Source organism: Microtus oregoni, unplaced genomic scaffold (genome assembly GCF_018167655.1).
Source record: "Microtus oregoni isolate MIOR12 unplaced genomic scaffold, Mior012 000035F_ref0000213, whole genome shotgun sequence".
Classification (NCBI taxonomy): Eukaryota; Metazoa; Chordata; class Mammalia; order Rodentia; family Cricetidae; genus Microtus; species Microtus oregoni.
The window spans coordinates 26,416,806-26,442,637 of NW_024543094.1; the positions used below are offsets into that span (position 1 = coordinate 26,416,806).

At 39.2% G+C, this 25,832-nt stretch overlaps 1 protein-coding gene across 11 annotated transcripts in view; it reads right to left on the reverse strand.

The window, feature by feature from the left end:
- Positions 1-1,200: 1,200 nt before the first annotated feature.
- Positions 1,201-25,832, reverse strand: part of Nebl (nebulette) — a 347,437-nt gene continuing 322,805 nt past the window's right edge. For 8 of the 11 annotated variants that reach the window (XM_041630596.1, XM_041630586.1, XM_041630595.1 and 5 more), the window contains 4 exons: positions 24,325-24,417; positions 23,150-23,299; positions 4,538-4,644; positions 1,201-2,741 (listed from right to left, as the gene is read on the reverse strand). In XM_041630596.1, the coding sequence (XP_041486530.1) occupies positions 2,565-2,741; positions 4,538-4,644; positions 23,150-23,299; positions 24,325-24,417 (527 nt within the window). In that variant the 3' untranslated portion in view covers positions 1,201-2,564. The remainder of the gene's footprint in view (positions 2,742-4,537; positions 4,645-23,149; positions 23,300-24,324; positions 24,418-25,832) is intronic. The other 3 variants (XM_041630597.1, XM_041630593.1, XM_041630592.1) reach the window with 2 other exon arrangements.

Sequence of the window (25,832 nt, forward strand, 5' to 3'; positions counted from 1 at the left end):
AAGATGGCATCTGGATATGACACATCTGGGCTCCTCTTTTCTGACGAGGTGGGTAACATCCTTACATGTGCTGGTAACAGTGTCACAACTATCAAGAGCATGCGTTGTCTGGTTCTGCCTCAGTCTGTATTGAGAATAACTGCCCCTTATTGAGTCCAGATCAGATCTTAATTCAGAAAGACTTAAAATAGAAAAATCTTGCTATGCAAACATTATGTAAAGCTCAACATTTAGGACACTTATTTCCAAAATATGGACTAACTTTGACATTCATCAAATCTGACTTTGAAATTAATGAGTGCCAAAAACGTGGGCCATTGAGTTGCTACCTTGTGGAGACTAGCTGATGTCCAGCATCATTTCAAAGTCAGCTTCGGTTGAGCTTCCTGCACACAATTATCAAAAATCATACCTTTCCTTCATTTAGCCTGAAGTTTTAATCAACAACGACTCTTTTTTTTTAATTATCACAAACACACACAAATGGTCTGCTTGGGGGAACATAAAGACACATAACAGAAATGAGCCAGCTTATCACTCTTGCTATTAGTTTCAAGATGTTTGTAAAATTATTGCAGGTGCAGTTTGGTTTTTTAGGTGTGTGTTCAAGACATGAAAACAGTTAGGAAGGTTAATTATGACTGGCTATTCAAATGACAGAAAGTTAGCTCAGCTCTTTATTTACAAAGCTATAAGAACCCTTTCCAGAAAAATCTCAGTTATTTTTTTCTTTTTAATATTCTATCGGTATCACAGAAACACAGCTCAGTGTAATAAAACTTTTCTTTAAGGCAAATCTAATGAAACTACTGATTTTCAAAAGTATGGACTCACTTTCAAAGTTTTCAATAAATCAGCTTTGAGTTTGGCCTCATAAACACTTCATTCAAATGTTTTTCACTGGTGGGTGCTTTGTTAGTTTCCTTGAACACATTGGGTGGATAGTCCCACAATCCCAGTATCTTCTCACAATTTTGTGACTGATCTCTCCTGTTTCACATCTCAAATGAATGCCACACTGTTTCAAGTCACAGTAGGAGGCACCATGAGAAAAACAGAGTTTGATAAACACCGACATCCACTAACTTTGACTGCAGACTGCAGAGCAAATTTAAGATACAATAGTAATGGTTCTACTTGGGGCTGTGACTTATACAAACCCTGAACACTCAAAACAAGACATCTATTTCTTTCTTAGTGAATCATCTGTTGGTTGCACCAAAAAAAAAAAAAAAAAAATCTCCGATGATTTTCTTATCTAATCCTGAATGTGATTTAGAAAATGAGAACCAAGGTTGGGAAAAGAATCCTTTTTATAGACATACTTAGTGGCTATATTTCCATCCCAGAGTATGAAGACCAATTGTCAAAATATAAGACCAAATCGTTGAATTGTGGCGCAAACTTCTACTTACTGTTTTGTATTTCGTTTTCCCTCCGCTATACTGTATAGTCCATTTCCCCTTACGCAGAATGCTGTCCAATTCATTGCGCTTTTAAATCGATGGTAGTAGCATTAAGTGAGCGAAAGCTATCCAGTAAATACATAAGTCTTCTATTTACTAGAATATATGTGTATTTCCTCAGGCATGAGTCTTTCAAAGCTAGAGTGTAATACAGCAAGAAAGTCTCATGCAACTTTTCAAAATGTTTTCATATGAGCTGGCAACTATAAGAAAGGGCAGGGCAAGATCAGCCACACTGCTGACTTTTATAACAAGGATGGGCAAGCAGCTGCCCTGTTACAGAAGCTTAAGCCCACTAGACATGCAACAGGATAGAGGCTACTAGGGAAATAATACAGATGACATTGAACTTTGCCCTTTGCAGAGTAGCTGTGAAGTTACCGGTCCTGATGGTCTGGGGACCTAAGCATGTGCTCTGCCCCACAGAATGTAAATGGAGATTGGCTGCGCCGTGAAACGCATGTGAAATACCAAGAAACACTGAGAAATATAGGCTATACCCTGAAACAATGAGAAATAACTAGATCTTGGGGAGCCTAGGGAAAGGGCAAGTTTCCTGCCTGCTCCCAAAGGCTACGGTCAATATGATTTTAACCAGACTCATTCTGCCACTGCTCCCATTTATTATATTAGGCAATTCTCACTTGAATTGAAAATTACCCAATGATTCAAAAGCTGAACAATTTTTAAATTATTGGCTGTGTTGCTGGACTATGAGAATTGGCTTCAGATGATTCCAGGTGACAGCTAAGAAGTTTCATACACTTGTTACATGTAAGGGACATTCAACATCTCTATTAAAGTCTACAAAAATACATTTCCCAGAAGGGTTGAATAGCCAACTAAATGAAACCACAAACACAATTAGCAGCACCAGGTCTCCAGACCTAATGGTTTCCTTTACAGGAATTACTACGGATGCTGCTGTTTCCAGCCCAAAAGTCATTCCTTCCTCCTGGTACCTGTATGTCTAATTGTCAAAGTAAGGATACATTATTGTAAAATAATTGCCAATTTATCTGAAAAGTATCTTCTATCTTTTAAAAAGATTGGGTTTAGAATACATCAGAATAAAGCTCAAAGGGCGAGGAGGAAGAATTAATTCACAAACTCAATATAATTTGCCGGGAGCATGCCCGTTCTCCCGGTTCTCTGCACAGTGCCATACATCCAGCCATCATCAATTGGTTGCACGTTGACAATGTAGTCACCATCTCGGAAGGAGACCTCATCTTCATCCTGGGCACTGTAGTCGTACATGGCTCGGTAGGTCCTCTGAGAAAAGAAGAAGTGATTGGGTATTGCAGTCACAGGTACAAATCTGGTTGCCAAAAAACCACCACACCATGATGAGTATGAAGGCTTATAGGCATTGCTACCTCTGGGCAGTTGCAAGCCACAGGTGCCACTTAATACTAGAAATCTCAAGTTTGTTCATCTAGAGAAGACAGATCTAAGATCAAAGCAACAATCCCAAAAGGTGACACAATAATTCAACCTTAAAAGACAACGATGAAATACAATAATTAAAATAGTGTGCTTGCCTAAAAATATTCTTCGAAAGAATAACATTGGGTCCAACAAAGAGAAAAATCCCAGAAGCCTTAGAAATGTAGATTTTTCCCCCATCCCTCGTTCTTCAGAAGATTAGCCCCTTCCCCCACTTGACAGCAAGCCCATAGTCCACTGGATTTCTGTCAATGTCTCCCCCTTGTATAGAAAATGAACTTTTCCGAAATAAGTACTAAAAATTTTTGTTCCCTCTTAAGAATATATAAAAGAAATAATTTACTTAAACTTTACATGTTTCAGATCACAGTGCCATAAATTTCCTGTAGAATGTTCTGATTTTTGATGTACATATAACGAACATGTTGTTAAAGTGAAAATTTTTAAAGTGTGTTTTTCTCTTTGTTTTAGTTCAAGACTAATAGTTCATCTAATATTAATAGTCAGTATATCTCAAAGGCAAAAATATTCATGGATTAAAGAGACTGAGGAACATGGCAGGCACACAAAGGACCTGAAAGCACTTGACTACCTTATAGAACATCACCTGCTTCTAAGTATTGGGAGATGCAACTTCAGCATGAAGCACCGAATAAGACCACAAAGCAATCATCCTTCTGAATCTCAACCGAATGCTAATAGGGGTGTTGTAAGGATACTGTCACTCATAGACTTTCAATTAAAATGCAGTAATTGCATGTGATAATTGAACAGATTTGGGAGTATAGCATGTCATCTCAATACCTGGATACTATGTTCGTCAGAGTAACTGAGATGTCTACTTACTATTCCTTTGTGTTAAAAACATTTAAATTTCCGTCAGCTATTTTGCCTATGTCCATTCAACTTCTGAGGCCATTGTGATGAACATGAAGTTTAACTCTTTAACCTGACTATGGCATACCTGTACCTCCTTAGGCCTGGATGAAGAGTATACCCAGGTCTTTCCAATCATGAAGTAAAAATTGGGACGCTGGGGTGGTTTGAATGAGAAATGTTTTCCATAGGCTAAGGTATTTAAATATTTGATCTCCAGTCATGGAAAAATTTAAGATATATGTCCATGCTAGAGAAAATATGTCACTGAAAGTTGATATTAAGAGAATATAGACTTGCCCTAGTTCCAGATTACTTTTCTGCTTTGTTCTTACAGTTGACATGTGATGTCTTAACTTTGTGCTCTGGCCACCATGCCTCCTTGTTCTGAGCATGGGTTCTCATCCCTCTGGAGCCCAAGCCCAGATAAGCTCACCCCTCTCTAAGTTGCATTCGGTCACGGTGTTTCATCACCACAACATAAAAGCAACATAAAAAGGATCCTTGCTGCTAGACGTCTTGTTTGTTTTATTGCTTGGTGCAGTGTTTATTATCTGTGACCTACACAGATAGCAATGTGTCAGGTTTTTTTTTTTCCAATGCTGGGGGTTGAGCTCAGAACCTTACATTCTAGACAAGCACTCTGCCACCAAGCTCTGCTCACTCTGTCACCAAGCTCTCCTCACTCTGTCACCAAGCTCTCCTCACTCTGTCACCAAGCAGGATGGATTGACATCAGCACTTACTAGGTTGGGTGAATGCTGCATGGACCTCATGGATGACACGCTGGTCTGGTGCATGTACCCATAGCCTTGGGAGTGACTCTGCTGGTAAGCTCCGGGAAGAACAGGTGCTGCACGAGGACACACACAAATTCCTGAGGTTAATGCCCGAATGCTCTGCCTAACCCCAAGTGACTTCGAGCACTAACAGTAAAACAAAATGTTTTCGGTGCCTATGAAATCCGAGAAGCAACAGCACAGGCAATCTCTAGATTAGTCCAAATCTTGGTAATTAAGGAGATTAATTTAAAAATCTGTTTATCATGCAGTTAACTATGTTCCTTTAAAGATCAATAATTCTTTAGGAATTTCATGCAAACGGTTTGTTTTGATCATAATCACAATACCGTTCCCAACTCCTCCCTCTAAACCACCTTTGAGTCTTCTTCTGTTTTTGTTGTTTATTTGTTTTTGTTTGTTTGCTTATTTTAAACCATCAATGCCAATTTGTGCTGCCCCACTACTTTTGAGTGTGGTATACCTACCAGCAATCACACCATTAAAGGAAATGGACTCCCCCTCTCCCAGGAGCTCTCAAAATGTCAGTCAACTTTGTTTTTAAGATTTCTATTACTCTACTGTAGATGCTATGGTAAAAAAAAAATGAAACAAAAATTACTATATCCTTAACAAAAAAAAAATCATGCTTACTAAAAAAAATTACTGTGAAAAAGTAAAAAGAATCCAAAAAGTGAGGGTAAAATTTTTGACCTAATTTTATATTACCCCCTCCAACACTCAAGGGACATCATGGAAGAGTGGGCAGAAAGAGTTTAAGAACAGGAGGATGGAATAATGTATATGTATAACCACACCAAAGAGTTCCTTGTCTATAACACAACCCCTACACCTAAGGCTCAGGGAATCCCCTGAAGAGGAACAGAACAATTGTAAAATCCAGAAGACGAGGACACATGCTGCAATATAGTGTAGCTTATGTAGATATGCCAGGAAAACTGGCATATACGACAATATAGTTATCTAAACAAGACTGCATACTGATAAATCTTCATGCCAATGCATATGAGGAAATTTCACAAGGTTCCACCATTAGATGAAGAGCTATAGGCCATCAATGGCTGTTGAAAACGGGAGATCAGTCTTCTTCAAGAACAAGCCCCTCTGGTCAACCATAAAATCATGTAGAAATGAGCAAAACTAAGTGAATTCTCTCTCTCTCTCTCTCTGGTCAACCATAAAATCATGTAGAAATGAGCAAAACTAAGTGAATTCTCTCTCTCTCTCTCTCTCTCTCTCTCTCTCTCTCTCTCTCTCTCTCTCTGTGTGTGTGTGTGTGTGTGTGCGCGCGCGCACGTGTGTGCGTGCGCATGTGTATGTGTAAAACAATAACAATTATAAAAGAATTATAAGTTTGAGTGGGAGTGTTGTTGAGGACTAGACCAATCTAAAGCTTTCTCAGAGGCCTAGATGAAAAGGCAAAAGGAGCATAGTTCTGCACTCCTGCCCACGAGTATACTTGACAAGTTGTAGTATGGAGCCAGGGCCAGGGCCTTGAAAGAGTTAAGGTTTTTGGTACCTAGGAACCTGACTCCTCCCCCAACTAAAAGGCTGTTGCTATCAGTCCCCAGGTCACTGTGTGATTGGTCAATGACACATGAGAAACCCTGTGATCCCTTTGTGCAATATTGCTTGATTAGTTTCCTGCTGACTCCACCCCATGGCATGGTAGCTTTCAGCTGACTCTGTCCCTTTCCCCCTGCAGACAGTGTGGAAGATGCTGTGCTTCTTCCTCAGCTTTCAAGTAGGAGTCATCTGTTCATGCAGACCTCTTGATTCCAGCTTTCCCTCTTCTTAATTCTCATCCCTGATCCTCCCCTTCAATTCCTCACAGTTCGGGACCCTTATTCCTGCATGTTTGCGTCAGAGTGGAGCAGGAACACAGAAGGCATTGGAGAGGAATTAAGGGAGGGTTTAAAATTATATAAATTTTGCAACAAATAAAATTTTAAATGGTAAAAGATATCACATCTACATTACACTCAGGAATTCACTGCCACTGTGGTTACCTGAACAAGACCTGAACAAGACTTGGCCAGTCCTCATTTTACCATGAATGAAAGGAGATCATGAGGTCTCATCCCTTCACTAGTGGTTGCTTAGGGAACTAGTATCATTTTTCCTTAATGGTATAACACTGATAAGTTGCCCATGCATCAATAAATAACCCCAACCCATGCTCATGTGTCAACCATAATTAAACTTTATGCCCAGTGAGTTACACATACACATGCACACACACATACACGTGCACACACTCACACACATACACACACATACACACACACACACGAAAATACAAAAGAGACTTGTTGGGAAAGTTTCAATGGGAGAAGGGAGAGGGATGAGAGAGGGCATGAGAACTGAAAATAACTAAAATTATTCATTATATACGCATATGAACCTATCAAAGAATAAAACAAAAAAAACAATCAGGAGTTTCATAAGTACCATCCTCTTATGTTAAAATATATCAAAATCGTGTTCATTGAATTTTTACCATCTTCGCCACTAATTAAGACAATCAGAGGACATAGTTTCTGAGCCAAGCATGGTGGTGCATTGTTGTGGGATATTTGCATGCTGTTTGAAGATGTATTTGCTATGATTAGTGTAATAAAATGCTCAATATCCCATAGCTAAGCAGGAGGTATAGGAGGAATCAAGGCGTGCATGCAGAAGACACCAGGAATATGGAGAAGAAACAGGAGGTGCAAGATGGAAGAGAGGAAGCAACACATGATAGAACATAGATTAATAAAATGGATTGATTTACATAATAAGAGCTAGTTAGGAATAAGCCTAAGCTATACCTGAGCTTTGATAATTAATAAGAAGTATTATGTCATTATTTGTGATCGGGCTGCCCAAATAAAATCCGACTGCAGTGCTTGCCTGTGACTCCATCACTGAGAAGGCTGAGGCAGAAGCAGAATGAGTTTAGGCTAACCCAAGCTGCACAGATTGTATCTAGGACGCTTGAGTCACAAAGCAAGATTCTGACTTGAAAATAAGGAAGCAAACAACAAAAACAAAAACCCACTCAAACCAGAACATCCAAGCAAACAAGACATCATTTATTTCTTGATGAGCTTAGATTTCTAGATAAACCACCTAAAATAGAGTACAGAAGCTATAAAAAAGGACCACAAACCCATAAAAAAGCATGAATTTGTATGTGAATTTTTCTATATGTCTGTATTTTTCATAAACCACATCAGTTTTAGCAAATTTGCATATATTCATAGCAATATATTATCAACAATAATTTATAAAACAGCAACCAAACAAACTAGTTCCCAAAACATAACCAGTGGCTCTCTTAAGACTGATAGGGATTCCACATGTATCCAACTTTCTTGCAGAAATTTCAGCAGGAGATGATTGGAGCTTTCTTCATGAATAGCATCCAAAGAAATACGTCTGTATTTTTAAAGTATTTGTAAGCAAACTAGCTATCAGTGAAAGCACTTTAGTACTATGGCCTTCATTCTGGTTTGTATAATTATATACTTCATTAGAAAAAGATGTATAATACATGTGCTATTAAAACCATAATAGTTTGCCATTTTAGTTTAATCAGGCTGAGCATATACCTATAATAGGTTTATTTATTCAGGTCAATTTTTATAATAAAAGGAATGAACAGATATAATTCTCAGGTGTTGTGAGTTTAATATTTTATAAAAGGCAAATGCATTCTAATGGTGCATGAAATCAATTCTTTAAAGAAGTTTAATGATTAGCAAATTAAAACCTGCAATACTTTCTCCAGATAATAATCATATTAAGTTGAATGGAGATTCTTATTTAATAGTTTGTGAGTGAATTTATATTATGATATTATTATAAATTGTACTTAGTATTCGGGTAGGTCATCAAAGAGAGGTAGCCAAGATAATTACTTAGATTGCAATTACTATAAATTTACTAAACTATGATTAAGCCACAAATCCTTCCAGAAAACAGTCCTGGTTAAGATTATCAACCCAATTTTCATACTTAATGTGAAGAGTTGTTAGGAATATTATCAAACTCTACCCATGAGGAAAAAATAATAAAAATCACTATTAATATCCAGGCTTCTACTCTTGCTAAGTAGGAGACTTTCCTGTGGGAGCAGAGGAAGCTGAGAGCAATGACTTCCCTCCTCAACTCCTGGCAAAAATCTCCTCAACCACCATGTGGCTCACTGCTGTGTCCGCCACACAGTAAGTCTCTACAGCAATTCACAATAATTACAACTGTCTGCTAAGTTCCATGCAGGCCACACAAAGGAATGACAAAACAATTGCCCTCTGGAAACCATGATGGCCCTGGGCAGCCAGCCCTTCAGTCAATTAGGGAGATAGTTCTGGATATGCATATAGGGCATGTCCAGTTAAATACATAAATTAATGATGTAGACTGGAAAAAAACCCTAAAAACTTGTTTTCACCATTTAGACAAATAATTTCTTCATTAAATATTATTCGAATCTATTCATAAATTTTAAAGATCATTTAGACATGTCTGTTCATTTACCTGAAAGAAAAAAACTATATGCTAATCCATCACTATACAATTTAATTATAAACTTTAAGTTTTACGCAAGAAGAATACCCATCATAAAATATTTTGGGGAAATGTCTCAGGAAAGAACATTAGGGAAAAGCATGCTATCCCCGTGTCTACAGTTCATAGTCTATACACCACAATTCCAGTTTTGTGCCCATGTCTACTAGGACCACTGCTTCACAGTGCTCTCTACTTTTTGGAAAACAAAAAAAAAAGTATGCATCTTCATGTATTCAGTTGCTCAGAGCTGCCCTTCAAAGGGAACCAGCAGCTTCTGTTAACACAGTATGGAAATCGAGGCATCCAGTTTAGTTCTGGGTGTGTAGGGGTTACAAGCAAGGACAAGTGCTCAGGAAGAGCCACTGCAGGGCAAGTGTGTCTCTCGGCCCTGCGGTTTTCACTATGCCTTCACTGATTATCCTCATCTCTCTCATTCCTTAGTAGAAGTTTCCATGGGGTTGTAAAGCTTTGCTATCTGCCTTATAACTACTGTATTAAAGGAGCTTCTAAATCCTACTAGAACTCCAAAAACATCACTGAAAGCCCAAGGAAAACAACGAAGTAAAAATAAACAACAGTTCTTAAAAAGAGGCATGAGTATCATTCTGTGATGCTCTTACACTACATGGATGCCTTTCTTGAAACCTAGGAAAATAAGCAAAAGAATTAAAGGAGTGGCTTTAAAATTTCAGGTTGATAGCTCAATGCAAGACCTACACAATGACAACATGGGCTAACATCTCAATGTGGGTAGGGGAACTCTCACAAGACCTCACCCCTAAATATAGAGCTAAGGCTATTAATGACTGCCAAGAGAATCAGTCTTCGCCAGGGATGAGTCCCCTGATAGGTTAGCCAAACCCAAGTGGTCATCTCTGAACAATACTTATGAGCAACACTAAACAGATTCAGAAGGGTGTGTGTATATGTGTGTACACATGAGTGAGCATGTGTATATATACATATATATGCACACTAACTGGAGTGTGAGGATGTGAGGGCATGGGAGATTATATATATATACCATTATAACTAAAGAAGAAGAGATCATGAAATTGAGAGGTGGGGGAAATCTATGGGAAGAACTGAAGAGAAGAAAGTATGGGATAGAAACAATGTAAATATAATACTCATGTAAAAAATTTTCAAAAACTAAATGTTTAAAAGAAAAGAAGTCGGTGAAATATTACTATTCTTTGTATGAGATTCCTTGCATTCTGTGCATGAGGTCCACACTTGCTATTACAAAAGCAAGATGCTAAGGTTAACTGCAACAAGCAAGGGCAACGTATAAAAATAAAAGAAACATGGTGGCCTTTTCTCAGGCTAGTAGTCAGCGTTCATTAAAATGAGGATAGGTGAGTGGTCACATGATGAGTACTTTCCGAACTCAGGGAGACTAAGCTTCAGGAATTTCCAGAACATTAATGCTTCAAAACAAAAGTTTTCATTTTCCCAAGGCAACAACAAAACACAGGAGAGTGGACAACTTTATTTTATGTTGGTAAGATTTACTGACCAGAGATGTGGAAGTTGACCAAAGGACCAGTTCACACTCAATCTGGAACATAATACAACATTTGTAAAACCAAAATGTTTCTTCCTCTGTGCCATGAAGTTCTTCCACACATCACTAGTCTCAGTAATTTCTAACTAAATGTTATTTTTTAATTTTTAGATTTATTCATGTGTATGAATACTTTGCCTAAACATTTATATATGTACCATCTGTGTGTCCGGTGCCCAGGAAGGTCAGAAATGGGTGTTGGGTTCCCCTGGAACTGGGGTTACAGGTGGTTGTGGCCACCATGTGTGTGCTGGGAATTCAACTCCTCTTCAAGAGCAATAAATAAACAAGTGTTATTCCCATGTCCAATAAAACTGAAGGTTTGGAGGTTAAACCTGAAGGCTGGAGGAAGATCTCCTTCTCCTGAGGAGAACACAGGACAGGGCTCAAGACACTAAAGACAAAGCAGAGGTTTTGAAGACCTCTCCTGAGGAAAGGTTAGTAAATGGCGAAAGTCCAATTACTAAACATGAAAAAGACTTTATTGGCAGAACACATGATGTGAACTGAGAACATAATTCAGGTTTTGTTTTCCCTCAGAGGCTCACTATTTCATAAATCCAGCAGAATCAGGAAACTGTCCTTCAGAAATTTTCCAATAATGAGTTCAGGACACAACAGAATGAAATTATTGTCATTATTTCTTTCTCCAACACTTGAGATTTATCAGCTAATGCATGGTGAAGAATTTAATGAGATTGTGTTTTGGTTTGGGTTTCAGAACAATGTATCTCTATATTGACAATGAGAAAGCATTTCTGCGAAGAAAAAAGAATGAAGATGCTGCTTATATGAACGTCTATTCATGAGCTAAGACCTAAGATCCCTTTTGTTCAGGAGCAAGGTGGCTGAGACAGTGGGACAAATCTTTTTTTTATAAAAATTGCCCCCTTTAAAATAAATGTAGTCCCATGGAGTGATCATTCTGGTTAAATAACTTTTGATTTGTTACATTTATTCATTTATTTAATGAGTGCATGCCATGGGATGTTTAGAGGTCAGAGGATGACTAATGGAAATCAGTTTTCTCTTTCCACTCTGTGGGACTCGGGTATTTAATTCAGATCATCAGGCCTGGTGGCAAGCACATTTACCCACGGATCAATCTCAGGACATCTCAAATAGCATTTAAAAATATATTTTTATTGTGTGGCACCTGAGTCCCCATAAACCACAAGTGGAACCTAAATCCACAAAGTTTATGCTCAAACCAACAGTGATATAAATTACATATCTGAGGGTACCAAGTTCTGGAGACAACTACTTAAGAAACAGATTTTTCACGCAGTAACCCAGGAACTAATAGACGTAAAACAAAAGGACACGATCTAGAATTTAGTTAAAACTGTCAAGTTTTGAAGGCATACCCAACCATCAGTGTGGTAGGATAACTGCTCAAACTTGAAGATCATGTACAAATCTGCAGCCTGGGTTGAAGCCACAGCGGACATCTGACCTTCATCTGCCGCCTTTCCCTCCCTATGCCTGCTGGGGCTAAAAATCCCACACACAAAACAATGACCACATGCTTTGCTCCCTGTCATGTAAGTCCGGACTCAAATATGATTATCGTAAAACAAAAAATAATCACAGCAGCTATGACAAGAACTTAAGGTCACTGAGAGTTTGGAAAGTTCAAGGCCACTGAGGTCTGAGGATCAGAGACGATTCCAGAAATGATGCACTGAAGTTTGAAGAAGAGCAGTCTGTGATTCCTGCTGGAGGAAGATCAGGATGAGAGGGAGAAAAAGGAAGTGTTTATGATGATGAGGGAGGCAGGCTATTCACGCTCTAAGGCTGTACTCTGTCTATACTCGATTTATGTCGGGTGTTAGAGTAATGTTGGGGGATAAGCCCCATAAGCAATACGTGTATTGTTAGTGAGATGTTCCCAAACATGGCTAGAAGAAACTGTGGTATCAGTAATCCATTCACTTTGGGGAAATCAAAGTCGGATCTCAGAAAGTGGTATTTCTTCTGAGGCAATGGCTTTTTAAAATTTTCTTTTGGGCCTTTTTGGACTCTGACGAGAAGAGATAAAGAATGGAGAAGAAGATGGGGGAGAGGGAGAGGAAAAGAGAGCAGGAGATAGAGATGGAGAGAGGGGGAGGAAAGGAGAGGAAGGGAGGTAAGGAGAAAGAAAGCACTCTTTGTTTCTCATTCAGATTGCAATATCATACTATTTTATCCAGGAAAACTATCTGCCTAAAATGTACTTGTACATTTGATAAGCTATCCATACTGATTGCATAATGATGTGTTAATCTACTAATTGGGTTTTATATTATAAAGAAACAAAAATTCATTTTCTTATCAATTAATTTCATAACAGAAATTTGGTCTGTTGGCCATCAATTCTTCAAAGTTATCTAGACATAAAATAAAAATAACAAAAAATGACTTCACCAGGTGTGACAATGCACACCTAGAATGCCAGCACTCGTGTTATTTACCAGGTGTAACAATACACACATAGAACACACTTCACCAGGTGTGACAATGCACACCTAGAATGCCAGCACTCGTGTTATTTACCAGGTGTAACAATACACACATAGAACACACTTCACCAGGTGTGACAATGCACACCTAGAATGCCAGCACTCGTGTTATTTACCAGGTGTAACAATACACACATAGAACACACTTCACCAGGTGTGACAATGCACACCTAGAATACCAGCACTCGTGTTATTTACCAGGTGTAACAATACACACATAGAACACACTTCACCAGGTGTGACAATGCACACCTAGAATGCCAGCACTTAGGAAACTAACAAAAGAAGGAAGATCCTGAGTTACAGGGCAGCAGGAGTTACATAGTCAGAAACACTCTCAAAATTCAAAAGACATAAAACATCCTGATAGATACAAACAAACTTTACAAATCCAGTTTAGAAATAACACCCAAATTCAGTTTTGAAATAACCATTGAGAGTCTCTAGTTGAAATAATTTTCTTTATAAAATTCTAATCAGAAAGAAATTCGATTGAAGAGGATGAAACTGAGGTCATAAAGTTGAAATATGGCTGAAAATAGAATTAAACTTATTTATAAATGAAGGTGAATATTTCTAGACCAGAAACTTTCTTTTAAGAGCTAAATATTTTTATACCTGAAGTCTACAAATATAGAAGTAAAATGACTAACATGAAGAAGGAGACGAACACACCTTTCATCTCGCATCCTTATGTGACGAACGTCAGAACCTGTTGATGCTCACTTGTGTGACAGACGCCAAGGTCCAGCTCATAGTGCACATTAGGTCTCTAGCTGCCCTAGCCTCGCATATCCGCTACTTTGTACCTTTTGTCATCCCCGTCTTTCTCTTCCTCTTCCTTCCCAGATTACCATAATGACCACTGCTTTCTTCCCTATTTGCGTGTATTTAATCTTTTTCACTAATAATTCAAACACAAATGAGATCATGTGATATTTTTCACAGTGCCCTGGCCTAGTTTACTTAATGCAATGTCCACTGGCTCTGCCATGTTCTAGAAAACAAAAACACCCCCTTTTAAAGGCTGAATAATAGTTCTTTTGTATTTTATTCTACATTTTCTTTCATGCATCCCTCAAAGAACATTAAGGTTGCTACCTGAGTTGAAAATAAAATGCTGCATTGATCATGGGAATGCTTTATAAGGATCTGATTTCATTTTTAGGGGTGTATAACTAGAAAAGAGATTAATAGATTTTATAGTAATTATTCATACTTTCTTGGAAACCTTCAAATTATTTTCTTTAATAGTCTACATGCCCCCCCCCAGGGTACATCATTGTTTCCTCTTCCAAAGAATTATAATACAGTAGACTATCTAATTTTAAACTGTGCTCATGGATAGAAGGTAATAACCTTGAACTAGGCTCTAAAATGTCATTTATAAATTTAAAAACTCCTCAATGAATATCATGAAAAGACTTGGGAACCTCTGGGTAGCATTCACATTAAAAGACATTTGGAAATACAGCTTTGTGCTTATTACTTGCATATATTAGTAGCTCAGTAGTAGTAGTATGTCCTTGTATTTGATACTTCTGCTCCAAGTTTAACAGGAAGTGAATTAATGACATTGTCCTGGAAAACTGAAGGATCTTGTCCTCACATTCAGCCTCCTGTCCACCATACTCCCTTCTCACCATACTCCCCATTTTTTAAACATAGGTAAGTGACATTCTCATACCTCCTCTGTCCCCATAGAGTTCATGGCCTCATAACAAACGAGAGCATAATGAGGAAATTCCGATGGGTGCTTCTACTTTTGGGGCAGGGCAGATGCCATGAGCAAAATAAAACAATGAGTTCAGAAGTAGTTACATGAAAGCAGAGTATTTATTGCAGAAATTATTCTCTGATTTCTTGGTTATGGAAGGTTTGCTGTCTCAAGATTTGTAATAAACATAACCTCCAATGTTATGTCCCAGTAATCTATCTTAATATTTTTAAAATTATAAATAGTAAGTATTGTCTTCAAATTCAAACAAACTTTAATTAGAGAGTAATAATAATGTCAAGTTTTATCGATTTAACACATGCAGCAAAACTTCCAGGTAAAACTTTAAATTGAACACATTTATATATCCAGTGATATTTATTCATTATAAATATACCAGGTGACAATTTTAGGATAGAGATCAAGTAAACAGTAAGAAGACAAAAAGATTATGTCCTAACTGAATTTGGATTCTGGGATAGAAAGTATGCAAATTTGTTACTTAAATGTCAAGAAGTAGGGCTGGAAAGATGGCTCAGTGGTTGAGAACCCTGGCTATTCTCCCAGAGCGCCCAGAACTGATTCCCAGGACCCACATGGTAGTTTACAACTATCTGCAACTCCAGCCAAAGGGTATCACGTATCCTCTTCTCACCTCCCCCTTTCTGGCCTCCATGGACAACCAAGCATGCAAGTGGTACACAGACGAAAACATCCATATACACATGGAGTGTATATGGGATGTATGACCAAAGAAGGTCTTTCTGATTGGTTGATTTAAATCGGATGACTGAAGTAAGCAAGAAATAAAATCACTGGTGGAAAGAGTGTTCTAGGCAAGGAGACTAGTAATTGGGAAGGCTAGAGGCAGGAGGATAAGCAAGATGACATGGCCAGGAGGGCTGCACGGTCAGAGTAAATGAGGAAAACAAAGATGAAGTCAGAAGCAAGGCCCAGATCGTGCAGTGCCTTGTGGACTATGGTCTTTCGGTTTTCGTCTGTGAGACCAGGAGCCTTTGGAGTATTTGAAGCAAGAATCTATTGAGATCAAATACAGCTTTTGAAAGGGTGTCTCTGACAGTGGGGTGAGCCCAGGGCAGAGCAATATGGCTAAAGGTGGAACTAGAGAGAGCAAGAGCCTAGTTCTATAAACTCAATGCAATCAGAGAGTGACTCTCAAAGTATAGTAGAAGAAATGAGAAGTATCTTACTGGTGCTATACAAACATAGATTGTTTTGAAGACAAAGCCAGCCATCAGGTGAACTAAATGTGAATCTTGGGAGGAAGAAAGTTGGTAACATTGTCTCCAAGGTTTTCCCCAAAGTATTAAATAATCACATCATAGCTGAGCAGGTAAGTACAAAGAAAAAACATGTAGGGTGAGGAGCGAAATCAGAAATGAGATTTTTGTTTTCAGATGTGAGGTTTAAGATGCCTATTAAACATTCAGTCACTGTTCTCCTGCTAGAGTTTGGGAGTTGTTTGAAAGGAAGGTGTTTGGTTTTCACCACACACCTGCTCTTCAGATAAACAACAATAACATAAAAACAATACAGCTTGCAACAAAAATTCACAATGCTCTTTCTGTACCATTTGCTCCTCTATCTAAGAAGCCTTTGGTGGGACTGAGATGCAAAAAAAATGTGAACCACACTCTTAGTAAAGCACTAAACCTCAAAGGAGAGCCCAGCAAGTCTGGGTAGCTGCTCCTCCAAATAGCCTATCATCTACAGGCAAACCCAAGAACCAGAGTTACATGCTGCTAGATCCCGTCTCTGCCAAAGAGGCTCTGTGCTGCCCATACTCTAGTTGGGCATCTACTAGATCCACAAAGGTCTTGGGCACAGAGGTGCTAAACCAGGTAGTCAGTGTGCTCTCTTGTTATCCATGTCAGTGTTTCGTCTCTAAATCCCCTTATCTATTTTCTACTTGGTCAGTTCTAATCAGAGGCAATGCCTTCCAGAACACCATGTATCTGGTTCACCATCCACAATATGGTGAGTTCATTGAAGACAATAACTGTATCTTTTCTTTGTGTGTTTCAGTATCTCACCCACAAGGAAGAGACTAGATAAATGGCAATAGGCAGGCAAAATTACTGTACCACCAAACCTTGAGGGCAACTCTCTTCTTAATTGGAGCAGTGCTTTGTTTACACCTATGGACAAGTGGGTCAAAATTTCAGAAAATACTGAAAGCTCTCTTTAAAATCTACTCTGTTTTAAGCACAAAGATGGTACTGTACATACAGTTTGGCCGGGCTGGGTTAAGCTCCATGAACCTCAGACATTTCCTTTGAGTTAGGGAAGGCGGAAAGGACTGGGGGAAAGTTCACAGGTTGGAAAGCTGAAAGTCTGTTTTGGAAAGTGCACCTGTTTTTCATTCACCAGCACACCCCTACGCCCTTTGATGCTTGCAGAAGAAGCAGAAACACGGAAAATACCTGAAGCCAAACTGAGCACACGCTCATACCGAGGGCAGCGAAGAATAACTGTGACAACAGAAGACAGCAAATGAAGGAAAGCCAATGAAACACAAAGCAGTACCAGGAGGCAGATACACCGTGTAGACAAACACAAGATCAAAGGAGGCCATAAGGCGGGTGTCCGCCAGATGATGTGTGTGTCAGACGAAAAGCAAGCAAAGGACAACACTGGAAGGCAGTGGAGATGATTTCAGCTATTCAAGAATCAAAATAAAATTGGATGAAGTTTAAATAAAATCCTCTGTTATTGAATCAAAATAGCACAACAGAGATATTCAAGGAAAGCCCTTTAGTAACTTAATCCATCGAAGAACAGCCTGGCAAGCAAAGCGAGTTCCAGATAATCACAGAGAATGGAAATATTCAGCAATCAAAGCAAGATGGGCAACTGGCAGGAGAGACGAGCCGACGCAACAAGAAAATAAAAAATTCAGAGAATTCTTTTGGGTTAACAATGAAATCCAAACGCTGCACTGCTCTTTAAGGAAACAAGACAACTGTCTAACCCTTTGTCCTAACAATCAGCATCTCCCCCTCTCTCCGAAGAGGGACCCCAGTAACTGCCCCTCACAGCTGCCTAGCCACCTAGCTTGTAAAGCAGAACAGATGGCTTTGGAACATAAACACATTGTCATAGAGACAAGGAAAAGAGTTCACTGAAATTTATGGCACTTCGCTAAAGAAGCATGAAATATCTCAGAACACTTTTGTGCCTACACTCTTGTCTGCTGTGCACAGGAAACCAGAGACAGGGTCAGGACCCAAGGTTCAGAGTCCTGATATACAGCATGGCTTTGTCACATATGTCCCCTCTACAGCAGGGGATGACTGAATATATAAAAGGACCATTTTCTAGGATATAACACATTGTAATCATATAAAGATCCTACACACTCACAATTTAAAGGAATCAAGAAAATCTGGACAAAAAAAGGAGCATTTGAAATACATAAGAACATTTTCCATTTTCTTCATCCTCTAGCAAGTGTTAGAAAATGCATTTCAAATTCTGGGGACAGAGTTTAAACAAAGGCACATGATTGACTGTTGCTGCTGAAGACACTAATTATTTCCACCAAACAGTTGTCATCACCATCAAATCCTGTCTGTCAATCAATCAGCTCCTCCTCACCAGAGCCCAGCACAGCATGCATTTCAAAGGTGAGCCTACATTTCAAAGCCTCCAAGAGGTCAGGAATACTATCTCTTCCCTTTTTCTGCAGGAAAAGGGAGGGGGGATCCCTCTGGGAATGTTCCTACTTCAAGTTGTTTTCAGCTTTACTTCAGTGTCATTAAAACATCAAGACATTGAAACAAACGTGTGAAAGTTCCCTTCCAGGCCTTCTACAAGAGAGTTTATTTTACAAAGATATTCAGTGTGTGCATGAGAATTTATGGAGGTTAGAGATCAATGCAAGGTGTCTTCTTCAGTAACTTTCTACTTTATTTATGTATTTATTGGCTAGATTGATTGCCTAGAGAGCCCACAGGATACTCCAGGCTCTGCTTCCAACCACTAAGATTACAGGCGTGTATCATCATACTAGATTTTGACATGTGTGCTGGGCATCTGAGTTCGGATGCTTCATGCTTATGCAGCAAAAACGTTACCCACTGAGAAATCTCCCCAGCCCTGTGGCCCTTATTTTCTGGATTCTTTTAGGTTATGGAACCTTTAGGATGCAGGCCTCCCTGCAGAAAGTGGACCACTGAAGGAAATAGCTTTTGAGAGTTATGGCTTAACCCTGCTTTGTGGTCCAAGCTCTCTGCTTCTTGGTTAACCAAGATGTGAAGAGTCCTCACCACAAGATTCTGCCACTATGAATACCATTATGCTTTTCCTGCCATGGTGGACTATATAACTTCCTCTACCCTGAGCCACAATAAAACCTACCTCTCTTACATCACGTCTGCCAGCCATTGGCTCAGATATGTTCTCAGAGCAGTGAGAGAGGTAACAGAAGCAGCCCCAGAAAAGGCTCCGCGTGGCAGACTGATAAGACATTCTAATGAATGCATCGTGAAGAAAGAATAAAGGACAAAAGGGCAGAATGATTCCAAAGAGGTTGGCTCTATGACTTGAGAAGTTGCTGCTATCACTTAGCAAACTGTAAGCCCAAGAGAATAAAGATTTGAAAGGATATAGGGTAGTGTGATGGCAAACATTATGCCTTATGTTTAAATTATTGTCCTTAAGATATCTATAAAACAAATATGTCTCTAACTTATAAGCTCCACTTACATATAATATACTCTTTATTAAGGAACACTTCCTAGTTTTCCAGGTAAGCACTGAGGTATGAAGACAGAGTTAAAATGTACAAGTACAGATAATTTCCTGGAACGTTAGGGCTGTTGTTTATGTAAGATAACAAGCCATGTGTCTTCATTTCTGAAAACAAGCTTGGTTGCCCCAGTTGCATAGGATGTACACTCTAGGTAGGAAGTACATAGACAGGAAATGCGTCAGGATATATGCTTGCCACTGATTGCATGAAGGCAGAAAACACATGGCCTTGTGAGTTTTGCCTTAGTAAACCTCTGACTAATGTAATTCAGGGCCATAATCTAAGTACAAGTCTCCAGTATGGACCTGGCCAGTATACATGTTCCTGGCTGGTATTTAATAAAATATCTTATTTATTCAAATTTACTCTTAATCAGACTAGCAAAACTCTAAATGGCCTCAGACCCATAACCATAGTCTGGTAGTTGGGGGTAGTTTTGAACACACGAAGTGTGTGTGTCACTGTTCACTTGAACACAGGCAAGGTGGATCTCACTGACTATGCTTTGCTTCACCTAAAATGAAGGAAATCAAGGACATATTCTTATGCATAATTAAGACTTCTCCAAGGAGCATAGAAACCTTTTAGTGTTGAATCTCCTGAGTTGATATCATCAAACTTTTACTACATTTTAACTTCTACTTCACACTTCAATGCCTACCTGAAAAACTAGGCATAGTGTCCCTAAATCAAGAGTATATCATCCTTGTAAGAGGTGCCTATAAACAGCAGAAACTTACAAATACCTCAAAAGAGTCCATTTGACATCACAGGCCTTCTTCAACCCAGTGAGCCTTCACTGCCTGTTAAAAATGCACCTCCTGCCACATTGCTCAGAGTAGAAAATCCCTTTATTTTAAATAACGTTTCTGGTCTGAGAGTGTGGTCAAGTATCTACCTAGCAGGCAGGAAGCCCAAGATCCCATCCTGACACTAATCACTCACTAACAAGAGAATCAAATAAGTAAGTGGACAGTGTGAACATGTATGTATATGTGCATGCATGTCCTCATGTGTGCATGCATGTCCTCATGTGTTTGGATGAATGTGTGCATTGAAGGACAAAGTTAACAACTGTAGTCTTCCTCAATTACTCTTCACCTGAACCCAGAACTTACCAATATAGTCTAGCTAGCCATCCTGCTCCAAAGATTCCCTGTCCCTGCCTTCTTAGGCTGAAATCATGAATGGCCACCATACCCACTGGGCACTAGTGTGGTTTCTGGAGAACCAAACTATACTCATACTTTGCATGGCAAGTAGTTTGTCCACAGAGCTCTCTCCAGACCATCAAAAAATATTTTTAAACTTCTTCCAAAATAAGCAAGATGGCACCTGCCTACAATCTAAATGAACAGGAGGAGGAGGCAGCTCTAGTCTTTAAAATCTAATAACAGCAAAAGAATATTTGTTGGTACTTTTTCTCAACAGAGACATCATCTCATTCAGTTCAACTTCAAATAGGAGTTGATTCTTTTTTCTAAATAGTTTTTAAAAAAAACACAACAGTGATTTGAAAGGCAAGAGGAGATTAAGCACAGCTAACAGCAGTGGGTTTTACAGCCTTGGGAGAGAAAAAGTAGTGACCCAGGCTAACCCGGGCATCTTTACTGTAGATGGGAGCTGAGGCTCCTGGAGTAAGCAGTTCTGATTTTCTGTGTCTATGTGGAGTCAACCAAGGCCATATGTAGACTTGGAAGGGGGCTTCAGAATACTGCATCAGTGCACTCTCTGGATTTTAACGATCTAGGTGATACTTCTTTTTGAACGAGCCAATGTCATGGCCTCGCAGTGCTCTGCTCAGTCAGAACCACTTTCCTTCCTTGAGGAAGTCTTTTCTAACATCAAGGCTAAACGAAATTGCCTATCAACTATCCTTTAGGCCCTGTCCCATCTGCACATATCTGCTTATAATTATGTAGTAGCATTTTTGTGCCTGTTTAATATCAGGGTCCCCCACTAAAGGCTATGCCCCCCCCTCCGCAGTAGATTCCTGTCTCTTTTGCTCACCATGGGATGCATTACAGATCCAAGTTCTTGGTCAGTGCAGTTGTATGTTTGATGAGTGATTGCTGTGTTGTTGTGCACACATGAAATATAAGAGTCACCACTGAAACAAACACTCTGGGTGATGCTAAGTGTCACTGACCACACTACTTCTTACATTTGCTTCTTGTGTTTATCTCATCAAGCATCAGTGGTAGTATGTGCATCCAGAACTTTAAAAGGCACTGAAGGAAGAGTCTGTATCTCCCACCCAAAAAGAAGAAAAATCATTGAAGTAGTTACAGAAGCCTTCATGAATAAGCCAGACCCTGAAGAAAGCAAGCAACCAGCGTTTTGTCTACAATAAAGCAAAATTCATTCATAATTTTTTCTTTGGAGCTGCATAAAAGGGGCCTGAGAATAATTTTAAAGGTACTACAATCTAAGCATTCAGAAGCTTGAGATAGGAGGACCACAAGATTGAGGCCTGTCTGAGTTTATATGTAGCAAGATTCTGTCTTGGAAAAAGGTTGAATAAAAGGAAGTCCTCCATCTCCAACAAATCCTCTAGCAATCTCAAGCCAGGGTATATTTAGAATTCAAGTATAAAGAGTATGATTGTTTTTATGTTCATAATGTGTTATTGTGGTGAATACAGACAATGACTTGAAAACAAGAGCTGTCCGCAGAAATGATGTTTACTTCCCCTAGGTACTCAGCTACTTAACTTTAAACTCCTACCTAGAAACTTCAGCAGTCTGATCTTTGACAAGACAACTCAGTATTTGAGCTGTCTCCTTGCCTTCCCAATGCATTGAGTCTTGTTATTAATAACAGCTTTATCAGCCACAGCCAACATGTAACATCCTAATGGAAGGCACTGAAAGTTCTACAAGCAATCCATTAGCTTTGATACAGAAAAGAAAAACCACATGAAAAGGAGAGGAATTCACAATAAAGTGATGATTATTACCAACAACAATATTTTTCTACTTAAAAAAAGAAATCTTACATCCCAAGTATTACATGCCATTTCTTTTTGACAAGCTGTAACTCAATAAATATATATCAGTATTAAAACACACACCATTTTATAGCAATCTCTTAACCACTCAAGTGTTACTGTAAGATTGATTTTCTCCCCCTAATGAAAGCCATACAGAAACTACACAGAGCTCTGGTATCTACTAAGACTGTGCATATCCATGACATACACACCAGTCATGCACCCCGTAGCAAATCTCCCAGGACCCTTTGTTGTTATGGATCATTGTATGGACAACAGTGAAGCATGCCAAACTACAAATTAGTAGTTTTACATAAAAGATTCTTATCTTTCCAAACTTCAAATTAAAATTCCAAGTACACCCAAGCTGTGCAAAGGTGAAAGTGTGTACAAGACACTCTGGTGCACACTGGAGAGGTGAATTAGTTTTACATGGCTGTGGTTTGATACCTCCTTCGTCAGATGGCCTGGTTACCTCACTGCAGCAGGAAAAGCTAGGGAAGAGCTCAGAGATCTCCGACTTGTCATCTCCCAGACCTGTACCAAAAGTGCTGCTGGACTGGGAACGAGACAGGTGTCTCCGGTACTGACTCGCCTTTTCTACATCAGAGGGAGAATATTCGACACATGAGTGCGTGACTTAGACAACAAACAAAGCATCACGGGGAAGCAAGACAGTTCCTGATTAAATAAAAATCCCGAAGCTCTGCTATTCTAAGGTTCTAGCGACCCACCCCAGACTTAGGAAGGACTGCACCACATACATACAGGACCTACAAGACATTTCTTCTCGTTTAGTCTGTAGGGTTTGTTTGTTTTTTAAGAGACATAAGGGATAGGAGACAGACAATCACTAAGCAAACACTAGAAAAGTAAAAAGAAAATATTCTTTGAGAGTGAACATCTGCTTTAAATACTTGCTTTCAAGTAGCCCTGAGTACAGGATATTTGTATCTTGTTTCTTTTGAGACTGTGAAATTAGATAGTAATTTACAAACCATATTTGCTTAAAGTGGCTTAAAAGTCTAAATGTTTGGTAACTATACGAAATCATTCATTTTTTTCCCTTTTAGTGATAGACATGTCACCCAAGCTCACAATCAAATAAGCCTCCATGAGGGAAAAGGCATGTATAGAAATTCAGAGAGAAAAGCAAAACTCCTGAAAGTTTAATTGGAAAGCTTGTATGATGCTGTAAAGAAACTTTCCTGTTGTTGTATGTATAAGTTTTGAATCTTGACTCTAAAATATTATAATACTGTATTTCATGAAACAAATCTCCCTTCTGTCCCAGAAGGTCTTTGCAATCCAAATAACCAGGCCCGCAGTCCCAGAAAGCCTATAGAATCCCATTTACCAATGAAAGGCAAATGAAAGTATGCTCTAAACACCATTTTAAAAGAATCTAGGACAAACTAATGTAGGATTTATTTCCAAGTTCTTTTTATAAGTTTTGTTTTCATAAATAACTAATGTTATTCTAAAGTGACATAGTACATTTCTCGCATTTTCTGAATTCTCAGCTTTCAATTTCCATGGTATGTTTGCCACAGTGAAAGTCTATAATGCGTCGTCATTAACTTTCCAACAAAACCTAGGGAAAGAGAGAGGAACTCAAACAATACCAGAGAGCATATGGAGACTTCTAGACTGAATATTGTCCTCCAGGGGGTCAAGGTCGAAGATGGAGCCAGGATCTGTGCGCCATACTTTGAGGTCTTTCACCAAAAGGAAGAAACCAAGAGATGAAGAAGGAGCTTTGAAAAGTCAGCAAGGGAAACAGTCAAGCAAAGGCAACATGTTAAAAGTGGCCCAGGGCACTTCAGAGCCAGAGAAATGGGGAGCAGTCCTCACTTTCATCCAGTGTGAGCAGCCAGTTTCTTCACGGCCCAGCATCAGAGTCTCCATGAAGCACCTATGACTCAGCCCAAGGTACGTTCACACATGGCTGCCATGTTCAGTTCTATAGCATCCCCAACCCCCAGCACTCCTGTGCTTCACCCAAGGACAGACAGCATCTGCTCAAGTTCCAGCCTGAGGACACCTGAGTCGTCATGGGAAATGACAGAAATGCTTTTGTTTAAAACTGTCCTCTCCCTGTAACAGGAAAGAATGCTGGAAATGTAGACAAGTGACAGGTTCAGTTTTTATTCCAAGACTGGTGGGGTCTATGGGAACAAATAAAGCCATAGAGGACACATTTATCCCAATTCCCTAGAAAGGATTCCAACAAGGAACCATGAGGGATGGGGCATGAAGGCATGCAACAAACATGCTTTCTGCCCTCAATGAATCATAGATTAGTTACTTCTGTATTCAGTTACCACACTGTCACCATAGTTTATATCTGAAGTGTCCCCACAAAGGTCCATGTATTGAAGACACCTTCACTAGCTTGTGACATTTTTCAAAGTTGTAGAAACTTCAAGAGGTTATCCCTGGTAACAGGAAGTTAGGTAACTGGGGCGTTCCTTTTAAGACCACCTTGGGACAAGCCCACCCAACTCTCCATTGTTTTCCAGTGGCTACCTTTCTCTGTTGCACACTCTGACTGCCCTGCACTATACTCCCACAAGACCCAAAACCAGAGAGCCAAGACAATGGGCTCAAACCTCATGCTGTCAGACAAATGAACACAATTCCTCTTTAAGTTGATTTCTCAAATATTTTGTCACAGTGACAGACATCTGACTAACAAACAAAGCAGCCAAAGTGCCTATCTTTTATTGTAGCTACAGGCAAAACTCAAGTTTAATAAATTCTGAATATATTTGTTATCATAATGCTTGGACCTAAGAGGGCTGTGCAGTGATACAAAACTGGGGAATAAATACCCAATTATGGAAGAAATGAGGGGAGCTTAAAATAGCATAATCAGAGAACTAAAAGCAAAGACTTTCTTCTCAATGATATACTGTGAATATATGCCAAGCACTATTCTCTGTTATGACCGAACTCATATCTACTATTCTAGGCACTGCTGTTGTCATCATTTCATAGGTAAGGAACCTGAGACTAGAAAGGATTTAGTAGCCCTGCCAAGTTCATCCAGCTAGTAAACAGCAGCAGCAGAACGCCACAACAAAAAAGGGAGCAGCATCAACTGTCTTGGTCTGCACTCATCAGCAAATCT